This window comes from Lathamus discolor, chromosome 4 (assembly GCF_037157495.1).
Source record: "Lathamus discolor isolate bLatDis1 chromosome 4, bLatDis1.hap1, whole genome shotgun sequence".
In the NCBI taxonomy this organism is placed as follows: Eukaryota; Metazoa; Chordata; class Aves; order Psittaciformes; family Psittacidae; genus Lathamus; species Lathamus discolor.
The window spans coordinates 11,126,780-11,144,570 of record NC_088887.1 but is presented as its reverse complement, the minus strand read 5'-3'; the positions used below and the strand labels follow the sequence as shown (position 1 = coordinate 11,144,570).

Sequence of the window (17,791 nt, the reverse complement as noted above, 5' to 3'; positions counted from 1 at the left end):
AAAGAGGAAGGAAGGAAGGTAAGGGAGTATGGAAAAGAGGGAGGAGGAGAGAAAAGAAAAGGGATCTTCTGTTAGACTGGCTTTGTGGGTGTCATTGGATTGTTTTACATTGCAGCATCCTCCGGCGGCACGATCCTTGCTGGCGCTCTGCTCTCTGCGTCGCTTTGTGTTGTCTCTTAGATGGTTGGTGACTTGACAGCCGGCTTGTCAGGTTTCGGGTTAAATGTTGCTGAGTCTTCTTTGCTGTGATTTTTCCTCTCCCCCCCTCTTCGCTCCTGAACACACAAAAGTTGTGAAAGAAACAGTCCTCTCTCTCCCCCCCACCCCTTTTTCTCTCTCCCCTCTTCGCTCTGTCTCCTGTTTTGTTTTGTGTGTTGTTGTTGTTGCCGTGTTGTTGTTGTTTTGTTTTTTAATTATTATTATTATTATTATTTTTAATACTGATTTGTATTAACATTTGCTGAGTAGGCAGAGCAGGGACGCTGCCAGCAGCCACAGTGGGACGGCCAGACTCATGGAGCCGTTGTCTACTCTCCCTGTGCCGGGTCCTGCAGGGTGCGAAAAGGGAGAGAAAAGAAGACAAGATTACACGTGGGGCTGGGCGAGATGGGGTAACACAGGACCATGGCGCTTTGCTCCTGCGGCTGGGAATGGGCTGCAGGGCACAGCCACCGTCCTCTTGGGTGAGCCTCCATCCAGCCCACCCGCAGGCTCTCGCAGACCAGCTCCTCAGCATCCTCAGTCTTATGCTCCAGCTCTCCCTAAGCAGCACCCAGGCGGGAGAAATGGCCTGGAGCAAGCAGGAAGGCTCAACCCTGGCTGTTCACCAGCACCCATCTAAGAGCCACTGTCCCATGAGTGCAGGGACGCGGCTCACACCTTCACATATCGCATCCCCAGCCACCAGCCCCGCACCTCCCTGCTCCGCCACCTTCCCATCGGGATGCCAGGGCTCGTTGTCATTCTGTGCGGTGGCCAGTGCCTGTCTGCAGTCAGACACGGGCTCTGCGGGGGCTGATTCATCACAGCGAGCCCATCAATAAAACATGGGCCCGAGCGGTGGCCGCCAACCCTCCCAAGGGCTGCACCGTAATTATCTGCTTCTCCATTGGGGTGGAGGAAAGCTTTGCTCCTGTGTGTGTGGCCCCTCATACGTGGTGAGGGTGCAGGGTGTGCCAAAGTGGGTGGTTTTTCCTAAGGACGGGAATCACATACACTGGGGTCTGTCAGAGGGGGCTGGGAGGAGCGCTCTGCCGCAGCAACAAATAACACCGCCTCGCTCCAGGAATATTGAGTGCTAACATTCCTGACATCTTCTCATTCATCCTCCCATTTATGGGCTCCCTTTTCCGGATGGCTTTAAAGGCAGTGATGCTGCTTGAAATTCACCCTGCGATACCAAGCCTCGGCAGCCTTCTCTTTATAACGGGGCTGGGAGGTGTACACGGCCATGGTTTTGTAAATACGTGCTCATTGTGTGCATGCACATGCATAGGTGTATGCACACATGTACATTTGTATAGGTACAGATGCATGTACATATGTATTTATATGTGTTTGTATATGTATGTGTATATGCTTATATACGTGTGCGTGCACATGTATGCATAAACACACATCTATATGTGTGTATATTTGTGTATGTATATGTATATACACATATATGTATGCATGTGCAGTGTTTTACGCAGAAGGAGTGCAGGAAGATGCTGAAGTGTGGAGATGGAGATATCGGGACTGATCCAGCTGTGGAAGAAAGCAGGCATGCTTACACCAAGAAACGCTACTCCTAATGGTAGAGGGGAGCCAAAATGAAGAAGCCAAAATTAAGGGGGCCCCTTGGGATGGAAATGCAGTTTCTTCCTCTCAGAACCTGCAGAGTTTACCAGGCAAAGAGCCACTCTCTGCAGGGTGCAGCAGGGGTGCTTTGTGCCTTGCCCAGCAGCACAGTCGCTATTAAACTCTAGCTGGTGACTAAAAGGCAGCAAATCCAAGCAGGGTGTCCCCAGAGCCCCTGAAAATCTGTAGCGCTTTCATTTGTGTGATTTCTTCCTAATGTAGCCCATCACTTACTAGATCGGCTGTTTGTGCCCCCATTCTATTCTGACATTATTAAGTATGTGCTGAACTGTGTGGAAAACTTATATTCCATCTAAGGCCTCCTTTTTCAGCCCCTGCTTGTCTTCTGTGGCCGGTCACACGCATCCTACAGCACTGTTTTCCCACTCCTTGTTTGGATGACAGGAACTTATTTACCCCTCTGAGCTCAGGAACCAGTTTAAGTCCAGCTACTACAGTTACCTGACCTGTGCTTCAGAGGAAGCATCTTTCATGGCCAAGTAATTGGGGGGAGGTTGTTTGGGACCGTTTGCATCCCATATTGGCAGTGAAGTCCCAAAATACGACTCCTCTGTCCCAGAAAATACTATGGGTTCAGCCACCACATTTTTACTCTTTGGCTGAAATACTACTTGCCTATCACACACATGTATATAACGTACATATATGGCAACCATCCCACCCCTTGCCACTTTTTTTGGGTGCACATGCAGTCGTAGCAAAGACACATGTACCTATGGAGGCAGGCGATGCGCACATAGCGCAGCAGAATGAGGGGGTGTTTGGCCTTGGTTGGGAATGGCTTGGGGGTCTGTGTGCTTGGTGAGGGATAGAGGTATGGGATGGGATGGGATGGGGTGGTAAAGAGATGAGCATCTGCCATACCTAGGTATAAGAGAGGGCATGGTGTGATGAAGGGCCTGGGGCCCACTGTGATTCAAAGCTGGTGCAGCCCTGCACATAACCCTGTGGGGCTGCATGCAATCCCTGCTTCTTACAGTAGAACCAGCTAACAGCTCTGCTATGTGTGCTACGGTTACTGTCATGCGTGCTCTAAAAACATGAGAAGGTGATAGTTCAATCACAATATAAAATCCGGTGTACTTTGAGAATTAATTCTCAAGTGGTTTGGGGAAAACCTGATTGCTCAAACCTAGAAAGAAGAAGAAAAAAGAGTGAAAATGTTCAAAGAAAATGAAATATTCAACAAAGGGCTGGAGCACCTCTCCTAAGAAGCCAGGCTGAAAGAACATGGAGAAGAGAAGGCTCTGGGGATACCTTAAAGCAGCTCCAGTGCCTAAAGGGGGCCGAAGAGGGCCTTTTCGCAAGAGCATGTAGGGAGAAGACAAGAGGGAATGGCTTTAAACTGACAGAGGGGAGACTGAGATAATAAGATATTGGGAATAAATTCTTCCCTGTGAGGGTGCTGAGGCACTGGCACAGGGTGCCCAGAGAAGCTGCGGCTGCCCCATCCCCGGCAGTGTTCAAGGCCAGGTTGGACGGGGCTTGGAGCAACCTGCTCTAGTGTGAGGCATCCCTGCCTGTGGCAGGGGGTTGGAACTGGATGAGCTTCGAGGTCCTTTCCAGCCCAAACCACTCTGTGATTCCCTGACCTGTCAGTGCGACCGCACGCAGCAAGTGCCATCGCTTTTGAACTCTATCGCTTTCAGCCTCCTTTGACGGCCCCACCTCGGCACTGCCACGCTGCGACAGCCCCCGTCGGCGCGACGGCTCCTGCGTGCGTGCTGCGTGTGTGCATGTGCGCGCACTGCGCGCGCTCACACGGGCGTGTGGACCCGGGGCACGCACGTCCACCGCTGCCCAACACTGCACGGGGGCGCGCACGCAAGCGCGTACCCGCGAACACGGAACCCGCATCCCCAGCGCTCCAGCCCCGCCGCTCCCGGTGCGCGGCGCCGCGGTCTCCACCGCCCCCTGGCGTTCATCTCGGCGTGACACCCCCCGGTGCGACACGGGTGCCCCCCAGCAAGCTCCGGCACCTCCGCCATGGTCTCCATCCAAGAGGAGACCCCTTCAGCGGCCGCCCGCTTCCATAAGCCAGAGCCCGTGCCCTGGGAATGGGCTCTGCACGCTGGCGTTCCCGGCCAACCATCCCCTCACAGCGTGTGAGCACACGGTACCTTTGAAGGGTGCTTCTTGCGCTGCCGCCAGGGAAGGAAGTTTGGTTTATGACACTAATAATAGGGATATCTGGCAGCTTTTCACTATGGGACCCTAGAACCCCACAAGTCACATCGCATGAATCAAGAAGGAGCAGGCTGAAAGTTGGCGAGGGGAAAAACAACTGCACTTCTCACACCAAATAGAGGCACATTTAAATGCCCGGTGTGGATGCAGGTGGAGCTCTGCCATGGTGCCCAACTGTGCTGCGACAGCCTCACGGGACACTGCGCCCATGTTTCCGAGGGTTTATCCATGCCACGCATCCAGCCTTGGTGAACTGAACTGGTGTCCTGGTGCCCTTGGCTGAGATGGAGAGAGCTGTGGCCATGTGCAGGGTAAAGCCTTCCTTCCACGCAGCATGAAGCAGAGGAGCTGCTGCATGGGCTCACGTGGAGCGTGATGCTGTGAGAGCTTCACCAGCCTCATGTGCTACCGCCAAGGCTGCCTGACCTTGCCTATTGTAAGTCCCTGTGGCACTTCACAGGCATCAACAGGGCAGGTGGAACGGTCCCATCCTGGGTTGTTTCCCTTGGGCTGGTTTGATGTGTTTGGCAGTAAAAGAGCTGCAGCTAAAACACTTCTGCTGTGTCAGAGCAAGGCTTGAGGGGGGGGAAAATGTTTGTTTCGATTGTAAACTAAAAAGCAAGCCAGCGACTGTCCCTCAGAACACTTTTGCTGATGCTTTGGCTCGGCGCCTGTCAGCGGTGCAGAGATTTGGTCTTTCAGAAGAGGAAATGGCTACACAGAGCTATCTGCCTTCAACACCCTTTGCGGAGGCAGTCCCCACAGGCTTCACAAGTCTTGAATGACTTCCCTGGTACCACCTCTGCGTTAGGAGTTGGGCCCCTCACAGGTTTTAGGCTCACAACTGGCACAGCACTGCTGGACTTGGTTCACTACAGAGGACACAGACTCATAGAAGGGTTTGGGTTGGAAAGGACCTTAAAGCTCATCCGGTTCCAACCCCCGGCCACAGGCAGGGACACCTCCCACCGGACCAGGCTGCTCCAAGCTCGGTCTGACCCAGCTCTACACTCCTTGCTCTGCAGCCTCCTCTGCTGACCACAGCAGAGCCAGGCTAAGGGAACTGCTCACTGTGGGAGCTTCGAAGGTCCTTTCCAATCCAACGCAGTCTGTGATTCTACATAAGGCATTCAGGCTGGACAGGTAACGGGAGCAGGTCCTGGGAGAAGGGGAGATGAAGAGAGGAAATTAAACCCTGATAGGGCATAGGGAAGCAGGGATGGTGGGAGAGAGGCACATACAGGGGAATGAGGGTGCTTACGGGAAAAGAGAGTTAGGAATTGCCAGGAATTCAAAGGCAAGGAGTCAGCCCCAGCCCGGGCCGGACCAGCAAGAGAAGTGGGGCTTCTTACAGAGCTGTTTCAGCACGATGTGGTGCCAGATGAGCCCCAAATGCCAACAGACAACAGAGGGCAGGAGCACGATGCGAAGGGGTGCTGCGAGCTCTGCAGCACGCAGGCGAGCCACACTCACCCCGGCGTGCCCTGTGTAAAGCTCCCTGGCCGGGATCCCTCGGTGCTGCGGGGCAGGGCAGCGACGGGGGTGCGCGGTCCCCCTCGGCCCTGCCGGGCCCCGAACCCGCGGCCACAGCGCCGCTTCCCCGCGAGGTGGCAGCCGAAGGCCGAGGAAAGCGGAACCTCCCGGCAGCGCCGGGCCCGCGGGACGGGGCGGGGGCAGGCGCGGTGGGTGCCCCCGCCCGGGGTTACACGTGGGACTGAGGCCCCCCGAGGCTGGGGACGGGTTGGGGGAGGTTGTTTGTGATCGCAGAGTCCCACACTGGTTTGTGCTGGAAGGGACCTGGAAGCTCATCCAGTTCCAGCCCCTGCCACAGGCAGGGATGCCTCATACTAGAGTGGGTTGCTCCAAGCCCCGTCCAACGTGGCCTTGAACCCTGCCAGGGATGGGGCAGCCACAGCTTCTCTGGGCACCCTGTGCCAGCGCCTCAGCACCCTCACAGCAGAGAATTTTTTTCCTTATACCTAATCTAAATCTCTCCTGTCTTTCAGTTTAAAGCCATCCCCCCTTGTCTTAACATCACCTGCCCTCTCCAGACTTACTATATTCCCCCTTTAGATACTGGAAGGCTGCTGAAAGGTCTCCCTGGAGCCTTCACTTCTCCAGGCTGAAAAAATCCAGCTCTCTCAGCCTGTCTTCATAGGAGAGGTGATCCAGCCCCCTGATCATAGAATCATAGAATAGTTAGGGTTAGAAAGGACCTTAAGATCATCCAGTTCCAACATCTCACACTAAACCATGTCACCCAAGACTCCATCCAACCTGTCTTTGAACACCACCAGGGATGGAGCATTCACAGCTTCCTTGGGCAACCCATTCCAGTGCCTCACCACCCTTACAGTAAAGAACTTCCTCCTCATATCTTAACCGAAACTCACCCTGTTTCAGTTTGAACCCGTCACCCCTTGTCCTATCACTACAGTCCCTAGTGAAGAGTCCCTCTCCAGCATCCTCATAGGCCCCCTTCAGATTTTGGAAGTCTGCTCTGCACCCGCTCCTCTGGACTCACTCTAACAGTGATGGGAAGGGAAGGAGTGATGGCAAACCAAGCAGAACTGGCCTGATAGTTTTCCAGGTGCCTTCCACCCTGGGTGGCTGTGGACTCCATGCTGTTGACAGGCTTACTCTACTTACAGTGAGGGTTGGAATCCTGCTTCTTGAGCAAAAAAAGAGGACCAAAAATGAGGTAAGAATAACAAAAAAAGCCCCCAAACCTCTAAAGGTGAAGCTGCAAGGAGAAGGGGATGCGCACCATATGGGTATCTCTCTGCAGTCTCACTCCCTGGGGCCTGGAAGGGTCTTGGGTTTTACACTTGCCAGCTCCTCCACAGTAAGTAATATTTCTAGCCTGTTGACTCTCTTGCCAGGGCTTCAGAAGATGAAATCTTTATTATCATGAAGGCTTAAAAGGGAGGAATACTGTTAATTCCACTTTCAAGGTCATACTTTGAAAGTTATTAATTTCTGTCTTCCAGGGCTTTGCACTCTACTCTGAGGCTTTAGGGATTACCAGCTTCTACTTACTAGGGTTCATTTGGGGCTTTACTCTTACTACTTTCCTGTTCTCCCCCCCTCCCCTTTGAGGAGAAGTCATGATTTTTCACTCGCTGTCCTTAATGTTGAAACTCTTCTGTTCATTACCTGCTCATATCCCGTTCTTACTACAGCCCTGCTCCTGTAATTAAAACTGAGCTGTGACTGCAGTGGCAATAGGCTGGCTTTTCCAGAGGTGGAAGCACTACTGTGTAAACTAGGGAGGATGCCCTCCAGCAACTCTCCAACAAGATTAAGGAAACGTCTCTGGTGTCTATCAATCTTAGCACGTGGTTTAATGTATTTCAGCATTTGCTCATGCTCTTTTTTTTTTAGCGCTGAACAGTTCTTCCCCATGTTTTGGAGCTCATTCATGGTGTACTAAGTGTACTCATCCATCATACCTCATGTCTCAGTGAAGATTCATTCTGTAATGCGGCTCACCCATCCTTCCCTATGGTTTAAAGACTATCCCTCAAATCGTATTCCTTAGTGTCTTTCTGAGAAGGTCATGGTGTTCAAGAGCTGGCTGCTTACACCACTTATCCCACACACTACTCCTAGTCTAGAACTGAACTGTTACCCTGGTTAGTGAGGCTGGTGGTGACTAGAAGACCATCTATGTTTCAAGGTTAAACAGGTCTTTCATCACTGTATCTGTCCTGTAGATGTCAAAACATGTTTTAAAACACTTGCCCAACTACCGATACAAAACCAGTCACTTAAAACTGCTTTGTCTTCAAACCATTCACTGAAGACTCTCAATATACAAGTAAAACCCCCAAGAAAACACATAGCACAAACTTTTCCAGGGGCCATCACAGGGAAGATCTGAACTTTTTCTGCATTTCACTTTCCTAAGACAGAGCAATCCCTCCCCTCTTCGCATCTCCAGCACATGCAGGGCACAGCAGACTAAAGGTGATGCCAGCACATAGTGTGCTGTCTCGATAGGGAACAAAGAACACGGCCCCCCTCCCTCAGCACACACAGCCCCGGGAAGCAGGTTTGTTAATTGGAAGCTCTGGAACCTCTTGAAAAATTAATGTTTCCATCAGCTTTCTGCCTCTGTGTTTCCGCACTTCATCCCTACTATGGCTTTCCACAGGCTTTGCCGGGCATTTGGCATGGGAAAGATGTAAATGGCTGTGGACAGCAATGAAGAGGGAGGGGATGCACCAAGGGGTGACCGGAAACAAGACTGGAGCAGAAGAAAAACTAAACTTCTGAACAATACATGTATCATGGCTATAAACAAGCCTGTGTGCTTCTCTCAGTGCTCAGTGAATCAGAGGTGTCATGAGACTCAAGCTGGACCCACATACTGATGTGCATCTGTAAAGCATGTAGTCTAGGTAAATACTACTTTGTGTTCGTATCACAGTATGGATGTGTGTATGTATGTGCAATTCCCACTCACCTTACACTGCAAGCGTGGCTTTAATACCTGGTCCAGGCATGACAAAAGCTGGAGCAGAAAGCCACAGTGGCTTCCCACAGTCCATTTCCCAGATTAGTAATTGAAAAGGGAAAAGATAATAAAGCTTACACAGGCAGCTGGGCTGGATGAGTTTTGGGGGGTACCTAAGGTGGTGTGCCTCAGGAGTGTACTCGTGGATCAGTGTGCATGTAACACCTACCATAGAGGCTGCCCAACCAGACCTCACCGAAGCTACGCTGGTTGTGGCACATCCTTCTCCATGGCCTGACCCCTTGCTCCTGTCCATGCATCCATGCTCCACATTGCAGAGGGACACGCAGGCGATGGTGGGGAAGGGCCAAGCACGTTTGTCCTTTGCTCACCAGGCCTTTCCCTTTTGCAGAGGAGCTCTGCTGACAGGTCTGCTTACCCACAGGAGGGAAGGCGTGCCAGGAGCACTCTGCTTTTCCTGCAAGCCTGATTTCTTTGGAATGGCTGGGTTTTATTTCTGCGCGCCCTCTCCCTCCCCAGTCCCGCACCTCCCTTCTCCCAGTTGTTTTTGTTTTTTAGAGAGAGCGCTTAGACAGCTGTATTAATCATGCAAGCCCAGCCGTGTGTAATGTGCTTTATCAACAGCAGAGCAGACACTGAATGGCAACCGGTTCACAAGTGGGCCCGGTGCAGTGCCTGAGCTGGGAAGATAAACCTGCTGCTTCCCAAACCAACTTACCGTCATGGGTTAGTGGATGGAGAGACTGTTCACTTGGGACAATAACCAGAGGGGAGGCCAAGTTGTTAGGCACATTCTTGAGTGGTTTACACTGGAAATGGAAGGGGGAGGAGAAGGAGGAAGGTGGGAATAACTCTTTGGTCATTTTATCTCAGGGGTCGGAGCAATTTTTGTGTGTGTGTTAGGATTAAATCAAGACAACAGTGGCTATTCTCCATCCTCCTCCTTGCTGCCCTCCACACTTTGGATTGTCAGCCCTGGCAGCTCAACACACAAAGGGAGGAGAATGAGAGCAAGAGACCAAGGATTTAGGCACACCTGCTGTGCAGTGGGTGTAAGTTGCCATCATTGCCTCTAAAAAGGAAGGTTTAGTTTATGGCTTCAGAAACTCATCTGACACAGAGATGGTATCAGGCTAGGAGTGTCCTCCGGGCTGGGCATATCTGGCTCAGGAGGGTTACAGCCTGCCTGGGCTCTGCTCTGCAGGGTAATCTGTCCATGCTCCGATGCTGACACTATCAGCATCGCTACCGGACAACTGATTTTCCACGGCGGTTGCTCTTCCATGGGTTTGTTTCTAATCTCTGCAGTGCAGTTGTGTGTTTCCTCTGCCGCTGGTCTCACCCAGCCTCCACTCTCCCACCTCACTGCTGCGCCCTCACCTCTGTTCTGCACGCATGCAAAGTGACTGAAGAGACCTTCAAATGCATTCCCTACCCCAGTGCAAGGTCCCAGCTCAGAGGAATGTCTTTCTGGGACACCCAGCCTCCGTTCTGACCCTCTGCTGCTGCTCTTCCTCACCCGCTGAATTCTCCACAGCATTGTTACTGGAGAGGGTTATGCAAATCTATGCAACCCAGGGCTCATTTTGGAATAAATCAATCTAAATTAAAATTAATGAACAAAAAGTACAGAAACAGATCAAGCAGGAAAGCCATTCTCTCTCTTTCCCCTGTGTCTCTCCGTTTTTAGGAAAGATGGTTTCATTTATTTACATTTGTTTTTTTTGGGGGGGGCGGGGGGGAAGAATGGATTATAAATTTTCTAAAGCAATCTCAGCAAACAAAATCTGTTGCTCTTCAGAAAACCCCGCCGAGCAATGTTAGCAGCTGTAGTAACAAACAGTTCTTGCCATTTCTCTTTTCACGCTGTTTCCAGCTGCATCCTTACTACCCCTTTTGGAAAACACTATCCTCACCTCTGGCTTCAATTTTATTCGCTTTAAACCACACGGTCAAAATAAGATACACCACCCCCCTTGCCTGTTACCTGTGAAATAGCAAGAAACAATATGATGTTGGCCTTCTGCCTTCACCCTGTCTTGTCCTTCCTATTCCTTTGGCCTGAACCCCCACTGTCTTGGTACCCAATGCAGTCCCAGCCCTCAGTGCCTGCAGACCTGACAGGGATGGACACTGACCCAAGCAGCAGGAGAAGCTTGGCCTGCCTGAGCATTCACCCTGCTCTTCACCATCCCCTTCACTCACCAAATGGAGAATGAGCTCTTTGCAGAACCTGGCTTGATATCACAGGTGGAAAGCAAGCAGAGCTGTGAGTTGTGCTTCCCATTGACAGCCATGGGAGTTATCAGATGCTGATGCTCAGGGCTCAGCCAGCTTTTGAGGAAGAGAGGTGTGCTATAAGAAGTCAGACACACAGCTGAACTATGCCCCCTGAATACCTGAGAATTTGTGGACATACCAAACTTGCACATGGCTCCAAACATGCCCTCCTGCACTTGGTCCCTATGGCCATTATTCTTCTCTGCTAGCGGTTTTTATATTAGGATCACAATAGAACAACACTGGCTATTTTGGGCTCTTCATGTTGCAGTTTCCCCAGCTCTGCTGAATAGTTTGTTTCACAGGCTGCTAAGACTTGCTTTTTCACCCCTTCTTGGAGCCCATTTGAGAAAGCTCCCTCTGGCCTCAGTGGAGTCCAGAGATGCACAGGTTCTTTAGTTGGCCATTAACTAAAGGACCTATTGGTTCTTTAACTGGCCACACTGTACTGCAGGGGCTGGTTTCTGCAGAGTGTTCCCACACCACTGCCTAGTCAGCAAGCCTCAAACCATAAAAAGTTAATCCTTTGTAGCCTGTCCTCTCTGATGTACCCCCCCATGCTTCTCTCCTTAACTTCAAAATGTTCATCCTTTTGCCAAAGTGACAGCAGAACTGGCAGGGCTATGCACTAGAGAAAGGGGAGCAGAGATGGGTGGAGGTGACCACTGCAACAGATGAGCTCTCTTCTCCAACAGCTCGGACTTCCATTGGAAGGGAAGAGGACTGAGAAGGTATTAGAAAGAAAGAGATGCTCTCTGTTTCCCGCTCTGGTCATCAGACCCAAATGAACATCTCTTTTCTCCCTTCTGCCAGCTCCCACCCACCCGGTGAAGGCATTAGTGACAGTACAGGCTACGCAGGCTACAGCTAAATGGAGACTAGCTACAATCTACAGCCATACAGGGTCATTCTCCAATCAGTGTGTGTTTTGGCAGCAAGACAGGCCTGCTCATTCTCCTTTTCCCTCCCCCTTTGCTAATTACTATCACACTATTGCTATAAATCTTCTGCCACCCTGTCGGTGGCCCCAAAGGTTGGCACGCTTGATGCCATGCGGGCAGTTCTGGATGTGCTGGGAAACATGTAATCCCCCTTTGCAGAGCTCTCAGGGCATTCAAGCTAAGCACACTGAGAAAGCCCTCATCACAAAACTCCTATGAGGAAGACTTATGGGTTTTGAAGCCCATGGGTCTGGTTAAGCCATTCTGGTGTGGACACTAGGTGCTAATCGTGGAGGAGGGAGTCTATGTTCAAAGGGCTAAGGGCAAGCGACAATGACGAACAGAGATGGAGCTAGTGCCATAATTGTGACAGACCCCTTTGAGGTTCAGTGGTGATCCCACCAGCCCTGTTGTTGGCAGGTATGGTGTGGAATGAGCACATTTTCCTTTTCCGGAAGAAAAACCCTTCTGAAAAGCCACCTGATGATGCAGTAAGGCCCCCTTTGTGAGAGCCAGGTCTTGTGTCATCCCATTATAACATAACGTTACAATGCAGACAGGGAGATGTGATGATGTGGCATCATCCCAGAAGACATTTCAGGGCATTTTGAGTGCCCGGCTGCAAAATCAAGGAGGTTGGAAAATGTACCAAGGACAATTCAGTTGAGAGCTGAATCAGCTGGGCTCCACCAGCCTTTTAGGAAACTGCCTCATCAAATTCAAGCCCCATGTGTTTAGTTGAATGGGCTGCTTCTGAGTCTCCAGCCTGCCTGAAAGCAAGATGTTTCCACAGCAGCTAGCTAATGATAGCAATGCTTAGGCTGATTACAGTGCTCTTCATCCCAGAACACCTTCGTTTTAAATCAATGCTCAAAACCCAACAGGGCAAGGACGTGTTACCAAGGCTTAAGAGAAATGGAAATTGAGGGAGAAAGAGGGTGGAGGCTGTGATTCTGGTCACCGAGGGGAAGCTTATTTGAGAGCTGAGGACTGCGTCTCATAGGGAGAACAAGGTCTAACAGGAAAACTTTGCCTAAGGTTTCTTTGAAGGTGGACAGCAAAGTAAAAGCGAATGTTGAGGTAATCACCAATGTATGGCAGTTTGATTAGGAGGGGTATTTGGCATGGAAATCCTGCCCTTGCTCACTTGCAGTCTTTGCTTTATCATTTAGCTTAATGGGCTACTAATTCAAATGCAGATGTAAAGAGGGCTGGCTAGATAAAAAATGAACACTGCCTGCCTGGGGAACTTAAGGAATGCCTGGAGAATAAAAATAATCATAAAAAAAGGGGGAGCCTTGGGTTTTCCATCAGACAAACATATTTGCCATTGAAAATTCTGCTTAAAAAAGAACACCCCAAATTGGAAACCTCCTCAAATCCTTACATCCCAAACAGCCTCAGCAACTTCCATTTCATATCCAAGCACAAGTTTGGTTTGCAAAACGCATGATAATGGTGTTTAATTGGATTTATTTTTCCACACTATGGTCCCAATGGCCTACTTTACTCAGTTCCTCAGCTCCTTGAATGTTATTTACAAATCACTCTCTGGGATTTAATTTTAATGGTAGCTTGATTTCTCCATTCCCCCCCCCCCCCCTTTTTTTTGTAGGTACTTTCCTTTAATTGTATTTGTGGATTTGCCTTTTAAATAGGCAATTGTGACTACAACATGAGCCTGAATAAGTTGCCAAGAGCAGAGCTTGATTTGCAAAAGGCAGAGTAGTTAAATGGAGCTGGTGCAACACCCAGCATTTATTGTTCTTTTCATGGGAGTACCTGCAGGTGCTTTACTCAGGCAGGTGCTCTTTTGCAAAACAAAGCGGGTGCCTAATAACACTCTACCTCAAAGCTCTGCACAGACATTAACTATTCAGGCCTCTGAACATCCCATGAGTTGAGTGCATCTTTATCATATGGCACTAAAGCAAAGATACGACACGGCTCTAGGCCAAGGTTTTTTAAGTGAATACAGGGACTGGCTGCCTTGTTGTTGGTTTAGTGTCAAACATTGCTTTCAGACACTGGAGCCTGCTTTCTGGAAGTGCCCACTCTCCGTGCTTTTGCAGAACCTCAGTGTAGCATCCAAGCATCTCAGGTCATGCTGCATGGGCCAGAGGCATGCTTGGGCAGCACAGAGATGGGAAAAATACTCAGACCCTGTTTTGCCTTCTTGCCTTGAAATAAAGCTGACACTAACACCTCATCCGTGTATCTCTTTCCATGCTTTCTGCCTCAAATACAGCACAATGTGACCAGCAGGCTTTGGGGGGTGTGACAGGGGAACGGGAAAACAAAGTGCTTCACTGTGAGCAGTTTGCACATCTAAAGTGAGAAAACCTCCTGGCAGTGATTGAATTTTTACCTTCTCATTTGTCCTTTCCCACTGTCTCTGCAAAAGTTTAGGTCTGCTTATGCTGTTGATCCAAATACGTGAGCAAAGACAGCTTAGGACAGGAACACATACTTGGAGTAAGTCTGCGGACAAACTGAGCCTCACTGAAGACTGTCCACATGTGGTGAGGACACAATGTCATGGCTCCAAGCTTGACTAAAGGTTGTTGCTGCTTAGTTGGTTGGTTTTTGAAGAGGAAAGGGGGAAGGATGAGGGAAGTGAGCAGAAGAGACCAAATGACATGTAGACAAGAAGGGAAAGCCCTTATTTCCCTGCATTTCTGACTTGTTTTGCCCATCACTAGCTCTGAGCATTTGTCAGGATGATGGAGAATGACCCGTCTAACAAGCTACTTCAACATAAAACATATACTGACCTGGAAAAGGGTTGGGGAGTGTGGGTAAAACTCGCTCTAAGGGGGGAAAAAAAACCAATAAGCAACATGCAGGAGAAAAGGACAAGCCACTTTTCACACCAAGCAAGCAGCAGATACAAACCTGATGGAGTTGTCCATCCCCGAATTAGATGAACTAGGTTTTATATACAAAGCATTTTGCTAGCAACACACCTAATACACATCTACATCCCCTGGGACTGAGAGTCAAAAGAGAAATCATTTGAAAAACTAAACAAACAATATCCACACAGCAAGAGGGATTAAGCACCTGCAGTGAAGGTAATTGGAGCTGATGGGCCATATCTCCCCTCTGACTTTCAAGACCACTCATGTCATCACACTACAGCTCCTCTTAGCTACACCTCCGGCTGGAAGCTAGTCTTGGCACAGAGGTGACTTGTGGAAGTCCTCCATGGGGAGGTGCTGCCTCCCTAGAACGTTCTCCACAATGGATTTCTTGCCCCTGAGGATCTGGTCATGGGAACAATCACCCTGGTGAACCCTCAAGGGCATCCTGCTGCTTTTGAGCTGTTGTCTTGTGAGAGGAACACAGGTTTTGCAGCCTCCTCAGCCTCTAGTTGCACGCAGCATGCTGTTTTGTTTATAGGGTTTTTGCAGTGCGTCCTTGTTACACGTCACAGCAGGACTTTGTTATACATCACTGCTGGCTTCACGCTTTGCTTCTTCCACACAAGGATCTCAAAGGAATTGCACAGACACTGATGGAAACTGGTGTCAGAGACCTCAGTCTGAGGCTAACGGTAGTGTTAATTCCGTTTTACAGGTTGTGCAGTTGATGCACAGAGCAAGGAAGCAATTTGCCCAGGGTCAATGCTGAACTGTTGGCAGAGCCTGGTGCAGAACCAAGACTTACTCTGATCACTGGGTCTCTTTTCATTACCCTCAGAGCTTGCTGGATGCCTCGTACTGACTGAGACAAGTTCCTAGTCATGGACTCATGACCTCATAGCAGCCTTCCAGTATCTGAAGAGGGCCTGCTGGGGAGGGACTCTTCATTAGGGACTGTAGTGACAGGACAAGGGGTAACAGGTTCAAACTTAAACAGGGGAAGTTTAAATCAGATATAAGGAAGAAATTCTTTCCTGTCAGGGTGGTGAGGCACTGGAATGGGTTGCCCAAGGAAGTTGTGAATGCTCCATCCCTGGCAGTGTTCAAGGCCAGGTTGGACGAAGCCTTGGGTGACGTGGTTTAGTGTGAGGTGTCCCTGCCTATGGCAAGGGGGTTGGAACTGGATGACCTTAAGGTCCTTTCCAACCCAAACCATTCTATGATTCTATGACCATTCAGTAGGTAGACATTTAGCTGTAGACATATGTGCCACTATGCAGCAGCTGATAGACCTGGGGCATAGAGTTGTCTGCCGGCTTACCTGTAAGGACTGTGCTGACTGCTGATGGACATAGGGCCTGGCAAGACACAATGGTAGTTGGATCCAGGCCCAGCTATTTGGAGGCCAGTGCTCTTTATGCAGCATCCTTGGTGCAAAGATCTCATTTCTGACTTGCTGGAGCCCATGGGGACATAGCAGGTCAGGCCCACCCCTGTGACACTGGCACATCTCCTGCCCTCTGGCCTCATGGTGGTAATGGAGCTGTTTGAATCCACAGCAGGCACCAGAGGAGACTGTCTCTTGCCTAGGAAATACACAGCTAGCCTGGATCTCTGTGTTTATGTAGCAACAGGGGACTATTGTTCTGCGAAAGCAGGCTGTTGTGCTGACATGACTTCCTTGTTATTTAGTTTGTTTAAATAACTCAACTCCCCTTTACCTTCTTCCCGCACAGCAGGCTGCAGACTGCACAGCATAAGCAGTTAAAGCAAAGCACTACGGTCTCATTATCATGCTGCTTTCTATTCAAGGGCTCTGCTTCCATTCCCTTCACCTGCTGCGTCTTGCCTTTATTGCTCCACCTTGGCTCATTAGCTGTGTCTCAGCCTTGCCCTGTCTGGCTGTCACCCCAACCACTTGCCCCCTTCTCCTGGGTCTCCCCATTACTGACAGCCCTGGGAAAACATGGGGGTTGCCACTAAGAGAGGTTTTGGCCACAGTGATGCTCCAAACCTCAGCAGCAACCACCATAAGCAAATGCTCAGGTGCTATGAAGCATGGGCAGAGAGTTAGGAGAAGGGATGTAAGTGTGTGCTGTGTGTGCCAGGGCACTAGAAGATGATGACAAATTAGAGGCCAGCACCATCTCTTCTTGGGAACGTGCCTCTTGCTGCAATCAGAGCTGCGGGATTGTAGTGATGACTCTACCTGAAGCCTCTCGAGGAGGAAAGGGTGGCATCCTGTCCGCTGCTGCTGCTTCTAATTGGCATGGGCCTTGCCAAGTGCTGCTTCACCTCCATGTTTCCTTACTCCCTGAAGGGTGCAGAGGACGCAAGCTGTAGAGGACGTAGCAGGGGAGCTGCTGAGGTGGCAGTCTTCTATAATTGAGACAATTTAGCCAGCAGAACTGCATGAGGATGTGTGGCACTGCCCTGTGCCATTTTATCCTCTAGGATAGGCTAGCTCTGCGGGAGGCAGGAGTCAACTCATTTGGAAAAGCTTTAATTTCTTTTCTCTGCCTTGCTAGTATGCACCAGGTGCTTCTACGATACTTCTATGCCTTCTTTTATGGCCCTCTGTGTGTGTGCTTGTACATCACACGGGTGTACGTGCACATATACATACTTACACGCACATAAACCTATGTATCTATATGCTTGTACAGCAGATGTGTATCCGGTACATATATACACATATTTACACTTCTTCGTAGCATGGGTTAAGATAGATACAAATTGTGACTTACAGTCATAATGCTTTTTATAGCACTCTGTCAGCTGAGTGGAATGAAAAGAAACATGTTCCCTCCCTCCTAAACACACTTAAGAACAAACCCCTTTCCCTTCAGTTGTGGCACTACTTTCCACCTCTGTTGCTCTACAATGGCAGCCCTGGCTGGGCCTTTTTGTCAGGTAAATTTCACAGAGATCTGTTTTACTGCCCCTTTCTTAGGGCTCACCATATTTTGTGCTCTTGCAAAGCTGAATCAACCTATTCACTAATGCTGCAAACCATGGGCTTGCCTCCCAACTCCTCATACCCGCAGATGCGTGACATGGCTTCCCCTCTTGCATGGGCTCTGGCACTTGTTGAGCCTGGCCATGAACTAATTCAGCTCATTTCAGCACAAGAAAATGCTTGGCGGAATTTTGGGCAGTGGTTTAGCAGGTTGAGCTGG

At 50.0% G+C, this 17,791-nt stretch overlaps 1 protein-coding gene across 4 annotated transcripts in view; it reads right to left on the bottom strand.

Moving 5' to 3' along the window:
• Positions 1-336: 336 nt before the first annotated feature.
• The window catches only part of LSAMP (limbic system associated membrane protein), a 991,105-nt gene continuing 973,650 nt past the window's right edge, over positions 337-17,791 (bottom strand). For 3 of the 4 annotated variants that reach the window (XM_065675649.1, XM_065675651.1, XM_065675648.1), the window contains one exon: positions 337-548. In XM_065675649.1, coding sequence (XP_065531721.1) covers positions 451-548 — 98 coding nt within the window. In that variant the 3' untranslated portion in view covers positions 337-450. Of the gene's footprint in view, positions 549-14,522; positions 14,559-17,791 lie in introns of all 4 variants that reach the window. The other variant, XM_065675652.1, reaches the window with a different exon arrangement.